Source organism: Bos indicus, chromosome 29 (assembly GCF_029378745.1).
Source record: "Bos indicus isolate NIAB-ARS_2022 breed Sahiwal x Tharparkar chromosome 29, NIAB-ARS_B.indTharparkar_mat_pri_1.0, whole genome shotgun sequence".
Taxonomy (NCBI): domain Eukaryota; kingdom Metazoa; phylum Chordata; class Mammalia; order Artiodactyla; family Bovidae; genus Bos; species Bos indicus.
In genome coordinates, this window is record NC_091788.1 from 46,204,660 (window position 1) to 46,228,817 (window position 24,158).

Below are 24,158 nucleotides of genomic sequence, written 5' to 3' on the forward strand. Positions count from 1 at the left end.
CAAAATTTCACGTATTTGTATACTTGGTGACTTGGCTATGTTACTCTAAAAGTTCACAGAAAGTTTCACTTCTAGACAACGAAGTCTTCTCTATGGATAGTCATAAATTAAGGTATTATTAGACCTTCATATTAATTAGTTTTATGAAAACTGGATTTAAAATGTCAGTGTTCACTAAAATTTACATTTTAGTTTCCTTTAATCTTATCCAAACAGAGAAACATTAATTTTTTCAATAAACTCACATGTTCCTTGAATAATTTCTCCTGCATTTTGTTCTTGTTGAGAAAATAGTGCCGTGCCCATTCTCCTGAAGTCAGACATTTGAAGGCTTTCTCCAAGTGCTCATCTTTCTTAAAACGTTCAATTACTTCTTTGAGTTCTTCCTGCCTTCCTTTAATAGGCCGAAATCTGAAAGAAATAAAAACAACAACTTTAGTTATCTTCCATCATCCCTGGGCCACTGTTAAAAGATCTTGAGAAAAAAGTAACCTAAAAATAACAGCCAGACCTAACAAGAGAACAGTAAGTAGTCTGGATAACGAGTACTAAAGTAATACTGATCACCAAGAAATACAACTTCCCTTCCTCAAACTGCACTTTAGTATTTTTATTTCAGTGTTATCTCATTAACCAAGAGGTGACCAGGTGATTCAAATGAAAGCTAATTCAGACTTTTAACTGTCACCCAACTTGGGAGGTACAAAACGAGAGATCTAGGATAGAGTTCATCTAACCGAGTTGGAAGGACAAGAATTTTTTAAAACATGCAAAATCAAGCCAGAAGAGTGCAGGGCACTGAGCTTTAGAAGGAGGATGAAGTAAGAAAAATTATGCCATAAACAAAAACACCCTCCATGTACAGTTAGAAGAACCCCGAACTAAGTCTCCTGACAGGCCCTGAAACACACCTGGATGGATGTTCTACCAGCCACGTCAAAGGAGTCTGTGATAACTGCATTCCAAGAACAAAAAGCGTGCAAGAGTACAACTTGAGGGGTGGTGCTGTTGTGGTGGTGATGAAGGAAAAACTGCTGGGGTAAAATTTCAGAAGGCATCTTCGTAAAATCAGCTATGACGACTTCAGAACACTACATGGCCAGGCATGTCAAACACAGGATACAATCCTGGCGCAAGTAAAACTTAAGTTTTACTCATTTTAAAGCCATGTTCTCAATGAAATGTGCACTACGATTAAAAGTTCTTGGAGCTTGACTTCAAAATTTCTTCTCAAGTTAATGTAGTTTATTTTAAAGCTTTTTAAAAAATTAACAGCCAACAAAAAAAAGGAATTACAGACTGCTCTTCAAGTAAAATACATTAAGATTCAGTACGATTTTAAGCCACAATATTTCACCAAGCATTATTTTTAGGTGCTGTGCATACAGGTGCTATGGTGAAAAATACAAGCTAGACGACGTGGCTACTGTTCTACGGAAAACTTTGCTGGGATTGAAAGACGTATCCGTGCATCAAACAGAGAAGCAAGGATCAGTGTGCAAATACACATTCATGTGGTGCAAACAACACTGCTGCAGCACTTCACAGTGCGGAGGTTATAACTAAAGCATGGTTTGGGGTTGACACTGGTATGGACAAGGAAGAAAGTGGTGAATTTAGATTTCTAAAGAAAAAACAGACTATTGCTAGAGGCAGGAAGGAACCAGGAGGAGGAAGGCAAAGGAGAGAAATTCTAAGCCGAGGACCTTAGCAGAAATTCTAAGGCTTGATTCAAAGAGATGACCAGGGCTGAGGGAGTCAGCTGGCGAGCAACAGGACAAGGAATGTTACAGAACAAGGAAGGGCAAAGATGCGAGGAAGAGAATAGGTATAATACAATTTACTGGGCAGGATCTTCAGAGGCCTTCAGGTGGGTGAGCACACTGACACCTCTAGAAACTCACGAGCCCCAGACTCCAGGGTTAGGAAGCTCTCGCGACTCCTAACAGAAGGATCCAAAGGAGCTCTAGAGATAGTACATGAAGAAACAGTGCCCTATTTTATTTCCCATTTCAATCAGTTAGCACACCAGCCCTCACAGACAGATGGATGCAAATCCTCTGGACAATTCAGAATGTCTTTAACTAGACTGTCAGACTATGATGTCAGGGAATGACTAAAATGCAGATCTGAAGAACTGTGATAGTATTCAAACTTCCACACAGTTACAGTATTAAACTACTTTTGAATTGCGGCCATCACAAGTGATTTTGTCAACACTGGGTTTCACTAAGAAACCCAAACTCAACCCTTCCGGCTGCAACCCTGCACTATGGGGTTACGTGCACAGGAAGGACAGATAAGACCACTCAGCAGCTGTTAGCTGAGGCACACCACTCCAGGCAATACCAAATGATGGGAAACAGAAACTCACATTCTGCACAGTAAAGAGAAAAGCAAAAGTTCCCTCTGAGCAATAATACATGATGTTAAGTGATGGGGCCACAGCAATCGTTACATGTTCAATGTAGGACTGACCAATGGCGATACCTATAAAGTAACTGCATGGCTGCACACATCAGAGTCAGGACTATATTCACCTCAAAATCTTAAGAACATGACAAAAAATAAGTCACAGACCTGGAACAGACACCAGCAACTCCTGACAGGCTTCATGTGCGCTCTCCACGTTCTGAAACCTGCTACCTGAAGACACCTTTCAGCTATCCTTTTGTTTACTCTTTGCTTGTGATGGAAACCCTGAATGCTTATTGGAAGGACTGATGCTGAAGCTGAAACTCCAGCATTTTGGTCATCTGATGAGAACAGCTGACCCACTGGAAAAGTCCCTGATGCTGGGAAAGATTGAGGGCAGAGGAGAAAAGGGCATCAGAGGATGAGATGGCTGGATGGCATCACCAACGCAATGGACATGAACTTGGGCAAACTTCAGGAGATGGTGAGGGACAGCGAGCACTGGCGTGCTGCAGTCCATGGGGTCACAAAGAGTTGGGCACAACTGGGCAACTAAACAACAAAAACAACACGATGCCAGACAATTAATATGCTAAAACCAACACACAACCACCACCTCTTGAGTTACTAATATATTGTACCTTCCACACAACCTGTGACTTTCTTTTCCGCTTTCCTGACTTCTACTGCCTCAAACACAAACAAACCCCCTAACTATCCCCTTGCTGCCCACTGGACAAGAATCTCCATTTTACTTAAAATGTAATTTGCAGTCCAAACTTACTGTCATATTTGGCTGCTATAGGCATGAAATGACAGTGATGAAAAGGAGGAAGAAAACAGTACTGGGTGCAGACAGGAAGGGGAAGAGACAGCTGTTTTCAATAACCAGATAGAACATGAAAATCACCTGGCTGACAGTTCAAGTCAAATCCCATTATACTAAAAACTGTGAGGAATAAAAATTATTTAGTAACAAGGCTGTTACAACTATCAGGTCCAGAGCAAAAGGCATGGGGGATCTTGGAAAAAATTAACTTTCTATTATTGAATAGAAAAATATGCTCTGTCTTCTCCTTAATACAGTCACGCTAAATCTCCCATACAAACTGGCTCCTAAAGGTAGAAGAAAATTCAGATGATTTAAAAAATTATGTCTGGCTCCATAAATGAGAAAAATAAGGCCCAATGAGGGCCAGCTGCTGGAAGGAGGGGACTGTTAACCAAGGCGGTCTTGGCCCTGCTCTCATCTGAAGCCTGAGCGCCCTCTTGTGTCCCTTGAGCATGAGAACGGGATCTGACTTACAGCTGAGCACCAGCACCAAGCCCCACCTGAGCCGGCCTGCCTGGTGCCCTGACAGCACAGCCAGAGGAGTGCAAACAAACTGCGTATGGGGTGGCGGGGCAGGCAAGAGAAACAGGCCTTTGGCATTTCCAAATCAACACGCCCCTCCTCCCTCTTAACAGGTCATTTGCAACTTTAAATAAACCAAACATTTATTTTTCTCTTCCCACACTTCTCTGATCCCATGGCCGGTAAGGAAATTTAAAAATACGGCATTTACAATTATTTACTATTAAAAGGGGCAGGGAAAAAAACATATGAATTCACACTCCCACACACCTGTTCCCCACTCTTTCCAGAGACTGACTTCCCAGGTTTTCTTGCTATTTGGTTTTTCTGTTTCCAAACCCAAGAGACCACTGTGGCCATGAAGAAAAGCTGCAGGTGTGCATTAGCTGCACTACTGTGCCCCTCCATGAGCATGTAAACCAAGAGCCGACTGGAGGGAGGGGAAAGAGGAGGGGACAGAAAAAGGGAGCGAGGGAGAGGGGGAGGGAGAGAGAGAGACATGCTCAAATATTTAAGATATGAAATAAAACCGTGAGGCAACATCGTGAACACATTCCCCCTCTCAACATAAGTTTAACTGCAAGCTGACATTCCGAGACGCTGGGGGGCGGAGGTTCCGCCAGGACAGCTCTTCGCTCCTTCTTGACCTGAAAGTAAACAACAACCGGAAACATACCTGGCTGAGTCCTGCAACCAGTGCTCAGCTAATCCCATGCAGTGCCGCCTGATCTTTGGATGAATGATTTCTCTTAAAATTACCCTGTTATGGAGTACAAGTGGTTTTTTAAATATAGCTAATACTAAAGACCAAATCTTCAAAAGGTTTGCAAAATGTTCTACAAATCTTGTTTACACTGACACCTCCAATTACTTAACATAGAAGAACATTGTAATGGCTGAAACAAGTTAGTTTGTATCTTATTACTGTTTGTAATGCTCTCTACCTACCTTACAGGGTTGTTGTGAGAAAAACTGTCAGATTTTGAAAAATGCCTTGAGCTCCTCGGAGGAAAGGCGCTATATAAATGCAAAAAAAAACAACAATAAAAAACTATACAATATTAGATGTATCAGAAATCCCTAACATGCTGTGATATCTAACAACTTTAAGAAGCCACAGGTTGGCTCGAAATGATAAAAAAGGCCAGGAAGCTAAAATTCTTTCCTTCCCACAAAACATTTTATCCTTGATTATACTAAAAGTTCAAAAACTTTCTTTATGCTTTCCAGTCAAACACTTGATATTAAAGTGACATTTAAAGTGATTTATAAGTTCACATTCAACAGTGGATACAAATGATAAAACAGTGGATATCAAATATATAAATAATGAAAAAAAAATTAGATGGTTAGTGTAGTGGAATTAGGTAAGTGAGGACTGCACAGGCGGAAGTCTGTGCCCTGAGAGGACTCTTCCCATTTCTGCACAGTGTGATGTCCCCCCAGCTCCTCAGGATACTGTGAAATCACTGGTCACATGGCCTGAAAAATGGGGCATCACTGACAACACCTATTTCTGTTTCACGACCTTCATCTCTCCACTAGCTTTTTAAAAATCATTATAGAGGTATTACTAACAACTCTATTTTCTGGTTAAAAGGATGAATTTAAGTTTTATAACTGACAAAAATCAACTAAATCAAAACATTTCCTGACAAATTGAAATTACTATTTTGCTTATGCCATTTCTAGGCATTCATGCCACAATTCTGATTGCCTTGTTAGTAAATACAGGGATATGCTAAGGTTAAAATATAACCAATTCATAACATATCCAGTTTGGGAATATCTCAAATAATTAAACATCTACTGTTTCTGAACAGTATCCCTGAAGGTACAACTGAAGTAAGTAGAAGAGAAGAAGAGGGCATAAAAAAAAAGAAAAACTAAGATCAAATCACAGATCAATAAACATGAGAACAAAGAAGCCACTTATTGTAAGTAACAGATAACCTGGAGAGTTAAAATCCAGTTCCAGTCACATCCTCCAGTCACTTCTTTGCACGCCAAAGAAAGAGAAGTCCACAAAAAAATAATAATTTCAAAAGTATGTATGACTATTCAAAGAGAACACTGCAAAGTTTCCTTACTGTCTATAAAATAACTTTGAAAATCGTTTAAGTGGCATTCTGGCAAATTCTCACTCAGAAGATAAAGAACTATAAGTGACAGCTTTATTTTCAAACAGACCCACCAAGGATGAATGAAGGCCTCTACTGAGGCGGCAGCACGCCGTGCTTGCCGCAGCGGCACTGACCGCTCGCCGCACTGTAAGCAGTGACCCTGTCACTAGGCCAACGGAGTCTAACCGGGGGCAGCAGCACTAGCTGCAGCATCAGTGGCTATTTTAGGAGCTGTTTGAGTAGAACCAAATGAAGCACTGGAAAATATGAACCTGGGGCACTTGGGTATAGTAAGATTTAAAGTTTTAATAATAATATCTGTGTGGTAATCCTAAACCCTACATTTTAGGACTACATGTCTTAAGATGAGTCCCAGAACTACTGATAAGGGAGTTTCTACCCACTTACCACATGGCGACAAGGCTCAGCAGGCTCGATGGTTTGGGACTTTGCTTCCCAAGTGTAACTGGGAGTTTGTGACAAACGGAGACTCTCAGGCCCCACCTCAAAGCTACTGAATCAGAACCTGTACCTTATCAAGGTTCCCAAGTGACTCATATGTAAGCTGATTATAAGCAGCAGCTCTCCAGGAGGACTTTTACAGAAAACATGAGTTATTTACTGTTACAGAAACCAGTAACAGGTAACTCTTCAGCCTCAGGGACAGTCAAAGCATGAGGGCTTCAGAATACGTGGAGTTCTTTCCCAAGCCATTAAAACTTTTGTTGTAATTCTGATGGAAAACTTTCTAAAAGTGGTTTATATGCTTCCATATTTCAGGATACAAGGCATAATAAACATAATCTGTTTCTTGATGACTCCAGGCCATAATTACAGGCCTTTGAGGTAATATTCTGAATGCCACTAGACTACTAGGTCAAACAGTGAGTGTATCACTTTTTCTTCCAGGCTAACCAGTGAGTTAAATACTACTAGGACTCTAATAGTAGGAGAATGAGCCCTGGCCTCTTATGTTCACTGGGAAATAGGTGATTCGGACTCAGAATAATACAAGCTAGATTTCAGTCAGGCACTAGGGCATCCAATCCTGCTGATTTTAGAATATCTATGTGCCCCTCTGACGGTAGGGAACCAGTTAAATAATCTCAAGTTCATTCCAAATTTCACTTCGTTTTAGTAAGTAAAGATATATGATGGCAGGAAATTACATGAAAATACCAAAGGCATGTTTTAACTGGAATTACTTCTTTGGGAATTTAGAATATAATTGATAAATGAATTATCTTGTTTTAATTCTAACAAGGGACAGAATTAAAGAGGAAGAAATGAACACATGACTTTCCTCTAAGCACCTGTCCCCAACTAGTTACTGGTGACCATCCGCCTGGTGATCCAGTCCCTCCAGGGCCGTGCCTGACATGGCAGCTACAAAGCCTCAGCGCTGGTATGACGCAGCCCAGAGTGAACAGAGGCCCAGAATTCGCTCCACATTCTGAATGAACCCCCACTGTCCTGCTTTTCCACCAGATTTCAAAACCCTCTGGACATTAAGAGGCAACAAAAAGTTGTAAAGGTCTGACTTCAGTGCTTGGCGGCAGTTAATTATGAAATTATCAAAGGGTCTTTTTGGGAGCAAGGTGATATTTAAGACAATTAAAGAAATTTAAAGGGTGACAGATGTAAAGAGTTATGTAGTATTTTATATATGTGGCATGCAATATTCAATAAAGCAGTTACAGATTTATTAACATTTTTTATCTGCATACTGAATATAAGCACATCTTTACTTCTAATGACTGAGTCTCAAAGATAAAACATAATGGTAAAATTCCCTATATATAGTAGCAATTATTTAAAAGATGAAAAATTTGTAATAAAATCATGAAAAAAACTGATGCCACCTAATTTAAGTAGGAAAAAAATCATCCACATTTTCAAGATTGTACAGGATGCATATAAGCTATTTCTTTCAGCTAAGATAATTCTCATCAAATCTAAAACAGAATATAAAGATATGCCTCCAACTTTATATTTTAATAGAACCATCTCAAGATAAAATAAGAACATAGAATTAAAACACACAGCTCTTGGAAGCTTTTGTTGCTTTTCTTGGCTCACACTTGGAAAATTCTTCTGCAACAAAAACTTTCCTTTAACGTCACTTTAAATTTTGACTTAAAATTAACCATCTATTTTCTCAAGTTCAACGACATCATCTGTTCCACTCAGAATAAAGACTTAAAATTACCTAGTATTCATTTTGTGTGTTTGAAAACCTAAATAGGGATCAAGAACCAAACTGGTCGCTAGGTCATCATTTTCACAGAGTTCCTTGGCAGACATTCCAGAAGATGGTACATATCGACTCTGTCCCTCAAAGCCTGAGTTCCCATTACCTGTGAGAAGAGAAGAGAGAAAGTAACTCGCACTGAATACTACTTAAATCTACCTTAAAAACCTTCAGCTGCACTGCCCATTCAAGTTAGTAATTAAGAATTAAAACTGCTACTTCAATTTTACCAATTAAAAACTGAGTACCCTTTGCAAAAATAGAAAAACCAAATCCAGTAAATTAACTCAATTATTGAGAGCATTTTCGTTAGATAATATTATCAAGTTCCCCAAGAACAGGGTCTAGATAGCTGTGATACCCTGGCTGAGATGCCTTACTTGCCCATCCAAGGAAGAGCTGACACAGGAGACGGGCAGATGTTCGTCAGAGTAGCAAGACAGCCTCAAGGGCCACTGCAGACGGGGCTGGGGTGAGAAGGAAACAAGAGGAGCACGAGACCCCTCTGCAAGCAGTGCCAGAAGGGCAGATCTCAAAGGCGCCAAAAAGGAACATCCAGGTGTTACACCTTCAGCTCTCTGCTTTTGGGCAGATGTGTGATTATCATCCCCACTATGCGGGAAATTGAGGCCCAGAGGTTAAGAAACTTGCCTATGGTTACAGAGCTAGGTAGCAGAAGAGGGGAGAGAGGTAGAGAGAGACTAAGAGGCCTATTTCTAACTAACCCGCTTGAAACAGATTTTGAAGGAACGGATAAAAATAGGGAAGTGACTGAAAAAGGTAACTAAAGTAAATGGGTTTAACTGTGTAAGAAAAACACAATGTAAAGAGAGGAAAGGAAGACTAAATTTGTACGGATGAAGCTTCATCAGTGCTGATTTAAGTTTGACGTACATGTCATTGAGTCTCCATGGAGCCAGCACATGTAATTACAGAGGATACCAGCAGTGTAACTTTAAGCCTCTCAAAATTAAAAGGTGGAAGAATGAGAGACAAAGCGAGAGATCTAACCATGTCATCCACTCTCCCAATAAGTAAATAAACAAACACTTACATGTAAGTCCCTGGCAAAGGGTCAGTATTTGTTTTCAAGTCAAACTTCTGCATGTAGGTATGTGTACAACTATCAAAGTTATATTTTCTATAACAGCTTTATTAAAATTTAATTCACATACAAGTCACCCATTTACAGTATACAATTCAGAATATGGTTTTAAACATATTTACAGAATTGTATAACCATCACCACAAACAATTCTGGAACATTTTCATCACCCCTAAAAGAAACTCCATACCTACTAGAAGTTACTGTCCATTTTTCCCTCCCACACAGCCTCCGGCAACCACTAATCTACCGTTTGTATGGATTTGCCTAGCTCTGAAAATTTCACATAGATGGAATCATATGACGTGGTTTTCTGTGACTGACTTCTTTAGCATGTTTCTGTGACTGACTTCTTAGCATGTTTCCAAGGCTCATCCACGTTGTACCACGCATCAGTACTTCATTCCTTATTAAGGCCAAAGAATATTTCATTGTATGAATAGATCACATTTTGTTTTTGATTCATCAGCTGATGGAAACACAGGGGCTGTATCCATTTCTGGCTATGATGAATAAGGTTTCCATGAACACTCAAGTAAAGTTTTTGTGAGTACATATGTTTTTCAACTCTCTTAGGTACATATCCAGGAGTGGAAACTGCTGGGTCATGTGGTAACTCTATGCTGAACCTTTTGAGAAACTGCCAGACTGTTTTCCAAGTGGCTGCACCATTTTATGTTCCCAAAAACAGTGTATGAGGACTCTAACTTCACCACACCATCACCAGTTACTATTTGTCCTTTTGATTTCAGACATCCTGCTGATTGTGAAGGGGTACACTATGGTTTTGATTTGAATATCCCTGATGACTAATGATTTTGAATATCTTTTCATGTATTGGCCATTTGTATATCTTTGAAGAAATGTCTGTCTATTCAGATCCCTTGCCCATTTAAAAATTTAAATTGTTTTTTATTATTTACTTGTAAGAATTCTTTTTAAAATTGATTTGGCTGTGCTGGGTCGCTGTTGCTATGTGAGCTTTTTCTCCAGCTGCAGGGTGCGGGCTTCTCAGCGACGGCTTCTCTTGTGGAGCACCCGGGCTTCGGTAGTCGCACACATGGGCTCGAGAGCTGCAGTTCCTGGGCTCCTGAGTGCAGGCTCAGTACTGTGGCACACCACCGTAGCTGCCGCCCCATGGCCTGTGGAGACTTCCCAGGCCAGGGATCCAACCGGGCCTCCTGCAATGACAGGTGGACTCTTTACCACCGAGCCACCAAGGAAGCCCACAGGAGTGATTTCTTCTGGATGCTAGTCCTTTATCAGATGTGTGATTTGAAAACATTTTCTCCTATTCTGTAAGATGTCTTTCCACGTTCTTGATGGTATTCCTTAAAGTCTGCAACTTCAGTGAATTTCATGTTATCCTTTTTCTTTTGATCCCTGTGCTTTTAGTGTCATATCCAAGAAACCACCGCCTAATCCAAAGTCATGAAAATTTACCCATATGTTTTCTTCTGGGGGTTTTATAGTTTAAGCATTTAATTTCGGTCTTTGGTCCATTTTAAGTTAATTTTTCACATATGGTCTGAGGTTCGGTCTAACTTCATTCTTTTGCATGTGAGTATACAGTTGGGCCAGAACCAACTGCTAAAAGGACTATTCTTTCCTGACTTAATTTCATTTTCACTTCTGTCAAAAATCAATTGACTACAAACATGAGGGTCTTCTGTGGATTCTCAAATCTATTTCATGAATATATGTCTATCCACATGCTAGTATAATACTGTCTTCATTACTGCAGCTTTGTAGCAAGCTCTGAAACTGAAAGGTATGAATCTTCCAAGTTTGAGTCTTTTTCAAGACTCTTTAAGCTATTATAGGTCCCTTGAATTTTCTTAAGAGTTCTAGGATCAGCCTGTCAATTTCTACAGAGAAGCCAGTTGAGGTTTTGATAGAGATTACATTCAATCTGTGGGGCTTCCCTGGTAGCTCAGCTGGTAAAGAATCTGCCTGTAATGCAGGAGACTCTGGTTCGATTTCTGAGTTGGGAAGATCCCCTGGAGAAGGGATAGGCTACCCACTCCAGTATTCTTGGGCTTCCCTGGTGGATCAGATGGTAAAGAATCCACCTACAATGCAGAAGACAGAAGACCTGGGTTCGATCCCTGGGTTGAGAAGACCCCCTAGAGGAAGGCATGGAAACCCACTCCAGTATTCTTGCCTGGAGAATCCCATGGACAGAGGAGCCCGATGGGCTACAGTCCATGGGGACACAAAAGAGTCGGACATGACTGAGCAACTAAGTACAGCATACATTCAATCTGTAGATCATTACCATCTTAACAATATTAAGTCATCTAATCAATGAATATGGGATGTCTTTCCATTTATTTAGATCTTTAATTTCTTTTCAATAATGTTTTATAGTTGTCAGAGTGTAAGTTTTACACTTTATATTAAATTTATTGCTCTTTCTTTCTGATGCCCTTCTAAACGAAACTGTTACTTTTACTTTTGGATTCTTTATTGAAAGTGTATAGATATACAATTGATTTTTGTATACTTGCATCCTGCAATTTTGCTGAACTCATTTATTCTAATATTTTAGAGGATTCCTTAGGACTTTCTATATACAGAATCATGTCATCTTCAAATAGAGATTGTTTTACTTCTTTTCCAATTTAGATGCCTTTAAGTTCATTTTCTTGCTTAACTGCTGTAGTCAGAACTTCTAGTACAATGCTAAACAGAAGTGATGAGAACGGATAAATTTCTGTCTTGTTCCTGATCTCAGGAGAAACCATCCACCATTATACATGACATTAAGCATTATCAGGTTGAAGAATTCCTTTCTATTCCTAGTTTGCTGAGAGTTTTTATCCTGAAAGGATGTTGGATTTTGTCAAACACTTCTTCTGCATCTATTGGGATGATAGTACGGTTTTTGTCCTTGATTCTATTGATATGATATCACATCAGTTGATTCTCAGACATTAAACCAACCTTGCATTCCTGGGATAAATCCCACTTGGGCATGCTACAGAATTCTTTTCATCTGTTGCTGGATCTGGTTGACTAGTATTTTACTGAGGATTTCTGCATCCACATTTATTAGAGATACTGGTCGGTAGGTCTCCTTTTCTTATGATGGCTTTGGTACAAGGATAATACTGGCCTTTTCTTTGTAGGTGGTGTTTTCTATTTTTGATTTTAAACTTACTGATTCAATCTTCTTTACTTGCTATATAGGTTTATTCAGATTTTGTATAAATTTCTTTCTAATTCAGTTTCAGTAATTTATTACTTTCTAGAAATTTGTGCACTTAATCTAAGCTATTTTAGTTCTTGGTATACAGCTGTTCATAGTATTCTGTTACAATTCTTTACATTTTTCTAAAGTCCTTCAATCCCACAGCCTCCAGAAGAACTGTTCCTTTCAAATTGTTGTGTTAGAGAAGACTCTTGAGAGTCCCTTGGACTGTAGGGAGAGCAAACCAGTCAATTCTAAAGGAAATCAACTCTGAATATTCATTGGAAGGATTGATGCTGAAGCTGAAGCTCCAATACTTTGGCCACTTGATGAAAAGAGCTGACTCATTGGAAAAGACCCTGACCCTGGGAAAGGTTGAGGGCAGGAGGAGAGTGTGGCAGAGGATGAGATGGTTGGATGGCATCACTGACTCAATGGACATGAGTTTGAGCAAAATCCATGAGACACCGAAGGACAGGGAAGGCTGCTGTGCTACAGTCCATGGAGTAGCAAAGAGCTGAACATGACTTAATAACGGAACAACAACAGTAATGTCCCTTCTGCTGTTGATTCTTCGTCTTCTCTTTTTCTTCATCAATCCTGCTTAAAGGTTTGCCAATTCTTCTTTTCAAAGAAGGAACTTCTTGAGCTTTGCCCATTTTCTCTGTTTTCTATTTTGTTAATTTCTACTCTATTTCCTTCCTTCTTCCTGCTTAGGGTTTAGTTTTGCTCTTTTTCTGGTGTTTTAAGGTAAAAGGTTAGATTATCGATTGAAATCTTCCTTCTTTTTAAAATACAGGTGTTCACAACTATAATTTCCCTCCAGGCACTGCTTTAGCTGCATTCCGTAAGTTTTTGGTATGTTGTATCTTCATTTTCAATCGTCTCAAACTATTTACTTATTTCCCTTCTGATTTCTTCTCTAATCCACTGGTTATTTAGGAGTGAGTTAATTTCCACATATTTGTGTACTTCCCAAGTCTCTGTTATTCATTTCTAATCTTACTCCACTGTGGTCAGAACATATATTGTATGATTTCAATCCTTTTAATTTACTGAGGCTTAAAGTATGGCCTAGTCTATGGTCTATGCTGAATGCTTCATGTGCACTTGAAAAGAATGTGTGTTCTGCTCCTGTTAAGTGGAGTGTTCTACAGAGGTCTGTCAGGAATAGCTGGTTTAGAGTACTGTTTGAGTCTTCTGTCCTTCATCTTCTGCTTATCTATCCATTATTGAAAGTGGGGAACTGAAGTCCCACGTTATTGCTGAATCGTCTATTCCTTCCTTCAGTTTTGTGAGTGTTTGCTCCGTGTATTCTATGGGTCTGGTGTTAGATGAAGTCACTAAAGTCTTTTATCAAAGATGATGCATCTCCTCATCATTGACGCTCTTTTTGCACCATTCTTGCCCAATAACATCCAACGTAAGGCTGTCCATCTTCACAGGTTTACATTTATCCTGGGGCAATTTACTACTCTTAAAAGAGCTATGAAATATGGATCAAATCTACACTTTCTTGAACTCTCAATATGTAGCCTCATTATCAACCAAAAGATATTGAGGTAAAAAAGTAATTCATTGTCAACAGTCCTTTTCTGTTAGGATAAACTATTCACTCTGAATAAATAGAAGAAACGGTGACAATTTTAAAAGCTGCCTTAACTTCCACTTAACATGTAAATGAAGGCTGACTTTATCATTCATATTACTCTACAAGTTTTCAAATACATACTTACATTTACATCAAACATAAAAAAACACAATTTAAACTTAAAAGAAATTTAATAGCAGTCCTTTAATATTTTTAAAAAAACAAAGCAACCATTCAGGTATAAATTCTACAAAATATAATTTAAAGTTATGGATATAAAAACACTGTATTAAGAACTGAGTTGTACACAATGTTTGATGAGAATAAGAGTAAAAGAACCATACTGTTAACTGAGAAGAGAACACACATGACAAACCGGGGAGAACGCCTGCCCCGAATCACAATCGAGAGAGCGACAGTTGAAGCGTGTACATACATCTGCTCGACCTCCTCTCGCCTGCGTTTCTGCCAGCCTTCACGTTGTCCTTTCCCGAGTGCTGTAACTTTGATTGATTCTGCTGATGGTCATTAGACAACTTGCCTCCATGTCTCCTGCCATTCACCACCATGTTCTTGGATTCTCCCAACCACTTCATACCCACAGACAGCCTGACCCAGGTGCATTTAGTCACTCTCTTCAAATAGCTTAGAGAATAATTTCAACGTTCTCTCCTAACAGAAACAAAACATGAAAAACAGAATAAAATGGGGAGATAAATACATAAAAGACCATGCTACCCAGACCCCTGAGCAATTTTCAGAGTATTAAAAGTAATTGCACAATTTGTGTTTTCACTCTTCACAGACTGTCCTGGCCGCCCCCCTCCCACACTGAGGCCTACAGAGCCCCCAGACTCGCTCCGCCCTGCTCACTGCTTGTGCTAACAGCGACCGGTAACTAGTAAGTGTTCAATAAATAGGTATCTCTCAGTTACCAATAAGAATCATCTTTGCTTTCTATTACCGTGATATCTAGGTATAGCTAGATAGCAACAACTTGCTCAAACTACAAGTTTTGGAAAACTGTATTAACTCTGTGAATAAACTAAAAGAAAAATTGCTTCTTCTCTTCTTGAGGAGCTGAAGAAAAGGCATCTAAGTTATGCTTTCTCCACAAGAGTTTTGTTAGTCTGAAATGAGCATTAAGGGTATTTAAGAGACCAACATTCAAATATCAAAATACTGCTCATTATGAAATACCTGCCTTAGCTTTCTTTACATTGGCAACAAAAATTGAAATTATTATATTTGTTAGTACAGTGGTTTCCCTATCTGAATTTTTTTTTTTTTTTTTTCCCCTATCTGAATTTTAACTAGCTGAATTTAGGGGCAAAATGACTAGGACAGTGAGCGATGCTTATCACATGTAAGGACCTTTGGAAAAGAAGGTATAGATGGCATTTGCTGGTAGTGAAATGAGAGGATGTCCACGTCACCACCTCATTACAAATGACGCTTTAATATAAATCAGGCTAAAAAGGCTCAAGGAAAGGAAAGTACAACAACAGAGCTAAGGGAATTTTAGGATTTCAGCACAACTCTTTCAACGTGCAGAGGGAACTGAGGCAGCACACCCAATGAGCACAGCCAGCCTGCAGCAGCGTCCAGAGAGGAGCCCAGCGCTGCTGCCCAAGGCTCTCTCACTGCAGCAAAGGGCATCTTCCCTCACCTTCCCCAAACACACAGAAAAGTACACGATAAATTATGCTGAACGACTCCTAGAAATGCAGAGCCGGAGATAATTATTGATACCCAACACAAATACAAAATATTACTTTTTACTTGACCTCCAGTCTCTCTGAAATCACAGGAATTCTGTGTGAATTCAGCGAGGTAGAATGTGTGTTAGAGCAACATGCTTAGCTATAAGAAGGTAAAAACCAGCTGATCCATATCAAGAATACTTTTAAATTGTTCTCAAAGATGTATTTTCTCTTAGTTCCTTCACTATTTAAATTCAGTTAGTCTACAGCTCTTATTGTACCAATCTTTTGATTTTTCCTGTGGGCTTCACTAAACCCAGAAAAATGTCGCAGCTTAAATAGGTAACGGCAAGTAAAATACTGAGGCATCAGTTACAGGCTAAATGTTTGTGAACTAATATACTTTATTAAATAAAACAGTATCTCCTAGCAATGATAGAATATCTCATATTTACACTTAGACAACTGGTCTTTTTGTCTAATTCCTACACGTTCCAGGAACTCTTCCTTGACCCTCATTCCCAAATCCAGGTAGACACCCCACTATAAAACTGGGTGAAAGCCCTTATGTCACCTTAGAGTGGAGGCCTGTCTGCCACCTCGAAAGCCAGTGGAGATGATGGAATTCCAGCTGAGTTACTTCAAATCCTAAAAGATGATGCTGTTAAAGAGCTATACTCAATGTGCCAGCAGATTTAGAAAACTCAGCAGTGACCACAGGACTGGAAAAAGTCAGTTTTCACTCCAATCCCAAAGAAAGGCAATGCCACAGAAAGTTCAAACCACCTTAAAATCATGCTCATCTCACATGCTGGCAAGGTAATGCTCAAAACCCTTCAAGCTAGGCTTTACCAGTAAGCGAGCCAAGAACTTCCAGATGTACAAGCTGGATTGAGAAAAGGAAGAAGAAACAGAGATCAAATTGCCAACATCCGCTGGATCACAGAAAAAGCAAGGGAATTGCAAAAAACATCTACTTCTGCATCACTGACATCCTAAAGCCTCTGACTGAATGGATCGCAACAAACTGGAAAATTCTTAAAAAAATGGGAATATCAGACCACCTTACCTACCTATTTCCTGAGAAACCAGTATGCAGGTCAAGAAGCAATAATTAGAACCAGACATGGAACGATGGACTGGTTTCAAAACTGGGAAAGGAATATGTCAAGGCTAAACATGGTCTCCCTGCTTATTTAACTTCAATGCAGAGTACACTGTGCGAAATGCTGGGCTGGATGAATTACAAGCTGGAATCAAGACTGCCAGGAGAAATATCAACAATATTTGATATCAAATATCTCAGATACACACAGATGATAACACTCTAATGGCAGAAAGCAAAGAGGAATTAAAGAGCTTCTTGATGAGGGTGAAAGAGGAGAGTGAAAATACAGGCTTAAAGCTCAACATTCAAAAAACTAAGATCATGGCATCCGGTCGTATCACCTCATGGCAAAGAGAAGGGGAACTAGTGGAAGCAACGACAGATTTTATTTTCTTGGAATCCAAAATCACTGAGGACAGTGACTACAGCTGTGAAAATAAAAGACGCTTGCTCCTGGGAAGAAAAGCTACAACAAACCCACACACCATATTAGACCTTTGCCGACAAAGGTCTGTATAGTCAAAGTATGCTTTTTCCACTAGTCATGTACAAATGTGAGAGTTCACGAATGTGAACTATCAAGAAGGCTGAGCACTGAAGAATTGATGCTTTCGAATTGTGGTGCTGGAGAAGACTCTTAAGAGTCCCCTGGACTGCAAGGAGATCAAACCAGTCAAGCCTAAAGGAAATCAACCCTGAATATCCATTGGAGGGACTGATGCTGAAGCTAAAGCTCCAACACTCAGACCACCTGATGCGAAGAGCCAACTCATCGGAAAAGATTCTGATGCTGGGAAAGATTGAGGGCAGGGGGAGAAAGGGCCAACAGAGGATGATGGTTGGATGGCATTGCCGACTCAATGGACATTAATCTGAGCAAATTCCAGGAGATAGTGAAGGACAGGGAAGCCTGGCGTGCTGCAGTCCATGGGGTTGCAAACAGCCAGACATGACAGAGAATGAACAACAACAGTCTTCCTCCTCAAGGGACTGAGAATTCCTGAGGTCAAGAACCTACTTTTCTTTTCCTTAGCATAGCACAAAGTAGATCAAAGGCACTCAACTGATGAAAGAATAAATAAATCAGAATGTGATCTAAACTGCCTCACAGGAGCTGCCGCATCCGTATTTTTTGGACTATAAATTATAACCTGACCTCCAGTTCTCTTCTTCCTCAAGGTGCCTGTGCTGGCACTGGCAGCCGGGGCAGGGCTGGCACAGGCGGCACAGCTCTCACAACCAGCAACCACCCATGCACCTACCACAGTGCTTTCGGGTCCACCCGACTCTGTACCTCCAGAGAAAACATTAAGAAGGAAGTTCATCTCAAGGATGTCTACGTATACTGATAACACACGACCTACAGACAATGATGAAAGAACGTGTTTTGAAGCCTTTTTTAGGAGTCCTAATACTCCTCAGTGATACAAAAGGAAAAGAGGAATGCGGCTTTAGACAGAATCAAGAGACACAAGAGCGAGCAAATCACCTCCCCAGAGAGCCCTTCAGCCCCAGCCAAGCTCCCAGTCAGAGGAAAAAGGCAGAAAACCTGGGACAACGCCCAGCAGTCCGTGCTTTAGTCAGCCCTCCAGGTGATTCTGATGCAACTCCAGGGTCTGAACCTGTTCTAAGTTACTTGTTTATCTACTAGGGCAAAGAAGAGATGTCAAATTTTTAAGGAAAATTAAAGAATAAAAATTTTAATTTGAGGAAATTATACCTGTCAACCCAATTTCTCCCAAGAATTCAGAAAGTTCACCAATAAATCATTTTAGTAGTACACGCTAACTCAGTTCATGGAGAACAGACTGAGATCCACTCTAACTTACACATAATTTCAATTAAATGTAAGTTAATGACCAAAAAAAGGAGCAAATGCATAACCCGGGGTGTCTCAATTATATTACAGTCAACTGATACTATTTTATTTGAACTTAAGGAACCAAAGCATAACGAGCACTCTGTCAATCAGAAGACGTCGCTGAATTCCACTAGAATGAACACACTGCACGTATGTCTGGGTGTATTCCATATTCTAGCAGAGGCGCCAATACTCTCCACTCGTCTGGATAACAACAGCTATCATTACAGCAAAAGACTTCAGCTCACAATGAATATTCTGTGAAAGCAGTTTTAGTAAAGCTAGCAGAGATTGGGAGCTATGCATAACTTCTTAGCTCAAAATAAACATAGCCTCTACTAACCATCAGGTCATCGTCTGCTCTGCCCTCATGAGTACAGGATCTGCTCTTGTTGGCATGATCATTCCCACAAAACGATGAGCTAGAAGAACACTTTCATATTAAAGGTGGAGATGGAATTTGAAAAGCTAACACAGGTAGGTATTTTCATAGGAGAAACAGGAGCTCAAGACACGGGGTGGCTCCCCCTCCCAACAGAGGAGGGGTGCAGTCTCTCTGGCCTGGAACCCAGCAGGCTCACATGGAAATACTACCATGGTCTTGACGTGGTTGACAGCATCTGAGCTGTATTTAGAAGTTAAAATCACCTCAAATTCATCCCAAAATTGGCAGAAAAAAAAATCTAAGAAAGGAGTACTGGCTATTCCTTAAATGGCCTAACAACTTACAAATCACTCTCTGTTCTGATTTCCCAATTAAAAATTCATGAAAATTATTACATCTACTACACTCCAGTCACTGAGGATGCAGCAAACAAGGCTTCTGCCCTCATCTGTGCTTAAATTCTAATGAAGAAAGCTCTAGAAAATGACAAATTAGCAAATAAACGCCAGCACCTTGAAGAAAATAAAACCATTTCTAAGTGGCAGGGGGTGTTTTAGGTGGAACCCAGGCGGGGCAGGGAGAAGCACCGGGAGCACTGGAGAGCGAGCACAGGCAAAGGGCAGGTACAAAGCTGGGGGAGGAAGGACCAGCAGAGCCCTGCGGCACAGGAGGGGGTCAGAGGGCAGGAGGCAGGCCAGGGAGGGTCCCAGAAGAAACAACTGACGGGGGCCTCCAAACCCTGGCTGAGACCTAGGCATTAACTCTCAGTGAGAAAACAGTAGGGATGGGAGCTGAGTGGTAAAGGCCTCTGCTGGCTGCTCTTATGAAGAAGAGCTTGAATGCATTTGGAAGAGCAGCACTAATTAAGCAACTAACAATTTGGGAGGACGAGAGAAAAAGCAGTTAAGAGACCACAGCAGTAAATGAGAGGAGAGATGGATACTGGTGGCCCGCAGTAGCAGAGTGGGGGAGGAGTGTGAGTTCAGGGATCCTTTCAGAAGGTTTTGCTGACAAACAGGATTTGCTAACACTGTGCGGAAGAAAGAGGTCTCAGATATGCTTGCAAATGGAAGAAGGGACTCAGAAGTTATACAGGTGACTAGGACCACAGGAAGGTCAGGTTTTGGTAGGGGCCGGGGTGGGGCGGGGGGGAGGAGTTTGGTTTGGTCGTGTTTGAGGTATCTGTTAAAAAAAGACCAAGCAGAGATGTCTAGGCAGCCGGACACAAGGCCCTGGAGGTCAGGTCCAGGCTGGATGTACACACCTGGGAGCTGGGGACTAGTGAGAGGTCAAACCACAGGAGCAAGTGAAATCTCCCAGGGAGAAGTATAGAGGAAAGATGTCAAGGGCCAAGGGGGCCCAGGTATATAGAACTCCAGATGATGGAACAGCAGCTGAGGACACCCGGAGGAGCAAAGAGTGAGGAAGGAGTCGAAGCAAGAGTAAATCAGGGCCCCGCGTTTCAGGAAGGAGGCCCGGCTGGGCACTGGCTGCGGGGCTCATCAGGCAGATCTCTGAGGGTCTGGGCCGCTGTGAGCCTCTCTTGGAAAGGACAAAGAACTTCTGAAATGGACATAATGTCTTGAAACATGAGCTCATGGGGAAAGAACTAGATGGCACAAAGGAATCATGAGTAAAGAGAGTCCTAAGTTCTTTTCATTTGCTTCAAATAAGAGAAAAAGAGTCTAAATTTCAGTTGTCAGAAAAGATATCTGTAACATTCAGAGGGTGGGGATAGGTCAACTTGAGACCAGCATGCTTTGAGAGTTTCTCAGGATCTTTGTTTTGTTAAGTTTTTAAATGAACAGATTTACTAGTTATCAGGAAGGGACTAAAATCACCCAAGTATGCTGATGGACGGAATTCCAAAGTGTCTGTATAAGGCTTTGCCCCCTGTTTTTATAGGTGTCACAAAAGTGACACAACCGGGCTTTAGGGAAATGCAGTTGTCACTGTGCTCTGGGATGGGACACCTTCCCTCACCCCTACACGCCCCTGGGGTTTCTTCTTGTCGTTATTCAGGCTCCTGCATCCATGGGATTTCCCAGCAAGAATAAAGGAGTGGCTTGCTGTTTCCTCCTCCAGGGGATCTTCCCCACCCAGGGACTGAACTTGTGTCTCCTGCACTGGCAGGTGGGTTCTTTACCACCAAGTCACCAGGGAAGCGCACCTGGGAGTTTATCTGACACTGAAGCACAAGGAAGGGTCTCACTGGAGCAGTACAGGTGGGGAAGGCCGCCCGTGCTTGAGACTCTACTGTCAAATGTAAAGGGCTTCCCTTGTGGCTCAGCTGGTCAAGAATCCGCCCGCAATGAGGAGCTGCTGCTGCTGCTAAGTCGCTTCAGTAGTGTCCGACTCTGTGCGACCCCAGAGATGGAAGCCCACCAGGCTCCCCCGTCCCTGGGATTCTCCAGGCAAGAGTACTGGAGTGGGGTGCCATTGCCTTCTCCGCAGTGCAGGAGACTGGGGTTCAATCCCTGGGTTGGGAAGAGCCCCTGGAGAAGGGAAAGGCTATCCACTCCAGTATTGTGACCTGGAGAATTCAAACGTAAAGAAAAGGGGACACCACTCATGATGATACAAAATGCACCAGAAAACTGCTAAAACAAGAGATGCATTTAAAGAGGAAAGCATTGAAAGAATTCTTTATAGAGTTGTGCTTAAAGAGGAAAGTTTGACCACATTTTAATACCACTAAGGTAAAAAGCACACACACACACCCCATCATGAATTCCAAATCACCAACAGACAGCAATGGCTGTTTTGGGGGAACAGAATTAATATCAAAAAGACTATTCCCCAAAACATTTACAGTGAACCTATTTCTTTATAATTGGAAAAAAACAAACAGCCCGGTCCCCCTAATACTTGAATTTCAAGTTTCCAAAGAAAGCACCGAGTTGCTTCATAGACGGTGTGCCCACTCTATCTCCAGTGAGGGACCCTCAGCAAATGCCAGCAGGCTCCCGACTCCCACTGTGCGAGTGTCCTTTATGCGCGCTCACAAGGACCACAACTGCCGTGCCTTTGAGCTCATCGGCTCGCCTCCAATTTGAGAGCTCTACTCTCAGTTCTTTTTCACTTAAAACTTGTGCACAGGAAGTTTCATTGAGTATCCTAAGTACAAATTGGGATTTTAAAAAATCTGTTATAAAAATGAAAACATCAATTCTGAAAGAGTACCAAAAATTTTGACACAATTCTGGTAACATCACCAAGAACTCTCTAACCAGTTTCCAACTGAACTTGTCTGAAGGTAGTTTATCTTAGAGAAATTATCCATTGACAAGGAAACAATTTCCCAAGTGGCTGAAATGAAAAAGTTAACATGTTTTTAAAAGCAGGCTCTAGCTTGCTAGAGGGCTTTTGAAAATCTTTATTGAGAAAAAGCAGAACAAACCTTTTTCAAGTGATTCAGTTACAATTTGCTAAGAAAACAATTCAGTACACCAAACAGTTAGCAGTTTGTGGAGAAGGAGATTACAAGCAATTTTTTAACTGTTACATGACATGTTCTTCAAAAGGTTTGACTTTTCAAAATAAGCATATACTACTCTTGTAATAAAGAATAAGTATAAAAAGGAAAATAAAACAGATTTCACAAAAATCCTTCTGCATCATCCATATGTATGTGAGTTAAAGCCAATTTCTAAAACTTTACTCACAGCAATTAAAACCAGACTTCTAGGCAGATGGAAGTGAAAAAATGTCATTGAAATCCTTCTACAAGTTTTCAATGCTTGTGGACTCTGATGCTCACACTGTCACAACGCCAGACTCCCAGGAGCTTTATATTTAAAATAAGCACAAGAAGACAAACACAAATAAAAGGCATTGTCCAGAGAGGAAACCGCAGACAGACACGCGCCCCAGAAGAGCAAAGAGCACACCCCGGGCTCTGCCCGTCGGCGTGCCCACCGGCCAGTCCTCAGCCCAGCAGGCTGCCCTGATACGCGCTTTAACATTTCTCCTTCACGGTGCTTATCACAACTGCACTCGCTTCTTCGTGTATTACTTGATGATGCCTGCCTTTCCCACACAGCACGATCAAGATAAGGTCCACTTTCAAATCACTGGAACCCATCACAAGGCCCAACACGGCACAGGTCCACTCCCCTTTCCAGTCACAAACCTCACTGCCACATACAGGTTCTCCGTTCTTTCAAGTCTAAAATGACAACAGGACTCTATAACACACGTACCAAAGAATTCCTGTCAGTCTTTGTCAACGGCTATTCCAAACTCACTTGCATCCAACATACAGCTGAGGTTCCACAGAATCCTCCAGTATAATTCACGCAATGAGACCAGCTGAAGCCTCGCAAAGCCACCAGAAGCATCTGGGATCATTACTGCTCCATTAAGACTCTAACTGACAGGGTAACTGTGCATTGCCGATTTGTTAGAAAACTACCATGAAAGCTACCACACCTGTAACCTTAAAACTTGCTCCTGTAAACACTGCCAGAAAACAAATCTCATTCAAGAATTCAGATGACCTGTCAGAGTTCACCAGTGGTAGTGCTGGAAGTCTCAGGGATGATTCTTCTCCGTAATTTGGCAGAAAACCCTCACCTAGGGCAGGGCGCTGCTCCAAATCTGGAGTTGTCACGCAGATTCTGTGCTCACCGGGCATCTAGCACTAAACTTTAGAGCAAAGAACGGGTCTTTACACTTGTAAAAGAGCGACTAAAAAAGTATCATTTCTGTTTTTCTCTTCCAGCTTTTGTACAAACTCATATGCATCTTGCTTCAGTCAATTCAACAGCTTTCTCAAGCAGTCTCAGGAGGCAAAGCCCCACTCAGACCAGCAAGAGGATGGTGCCTGAAGACAGCAGTTCCCCACCAATGCACAATAATACTCCAGCCACCCCGTGAGGATAAAAGGATAGCTAGAGATGGCGTCACTAATCCTGCCAGTGGAGTCAAAGTCGCTCAGTCGTGTTCAACTCTTTGTGACCCCACAGACTGTAGCCCGTCAGGCTCCTCTGTCCATGGGATGCTCTGGGCAAAAACATTGGAGTGGGTAGCCGTTCCCTTCTCCAGGGGATCTTCCCGACCCAGGGATG

The 24,158-nt window shown here is 41.3% G+C and overlaps 1 protein-coding gene across 8 annotated transcripts in view; it reads right to left on the minus strand.

Moving 5' to 3' along the window:
* Positions 1-24,158, minus strand: part of KMT5B (lysine methyltransferase 5B) — a 53,926-nt gene that overhangs the window by 19,063 nt on the left and 10,705 nt on the right. For 4 of the 8 annotated variants that reach the window (XM_070782554.1, XM_070782552.1, XM_070782553.1 and 1 more), the window contains exons 2-6: positions 14,469-14,704; positions 8,102-8,249; positions 4,718-4,786; positions 4,446-4,529; positions 246-411 (exon numbers count right to left, since the gene is read on the minus strand). In XM_070782554.1, coding sequence (XP_070638655.1) covers positions 246-411; positions 4,446-4,529; positions 4,718-4,786; positions 8,102-8,249; positions 14,469-14,628 — 627 coding nt within the window. In that variant the 5' untranslated portion in view covers positions 14,629-14,704. Of the gene's footprint in view, positions 1-245; positions 412-4,039; positions 4,408-4,445; positions 4,530-4,717; positions 4,787-8,101; positions 8,250-14,468; positions 14,705-24,158 lie in introns of those variants that run through there. The other 4 variants (XM_070782557.1, XM_070782558.1, XM_070782556.1 and 1 more) reach the window with 3 other exon arrangements.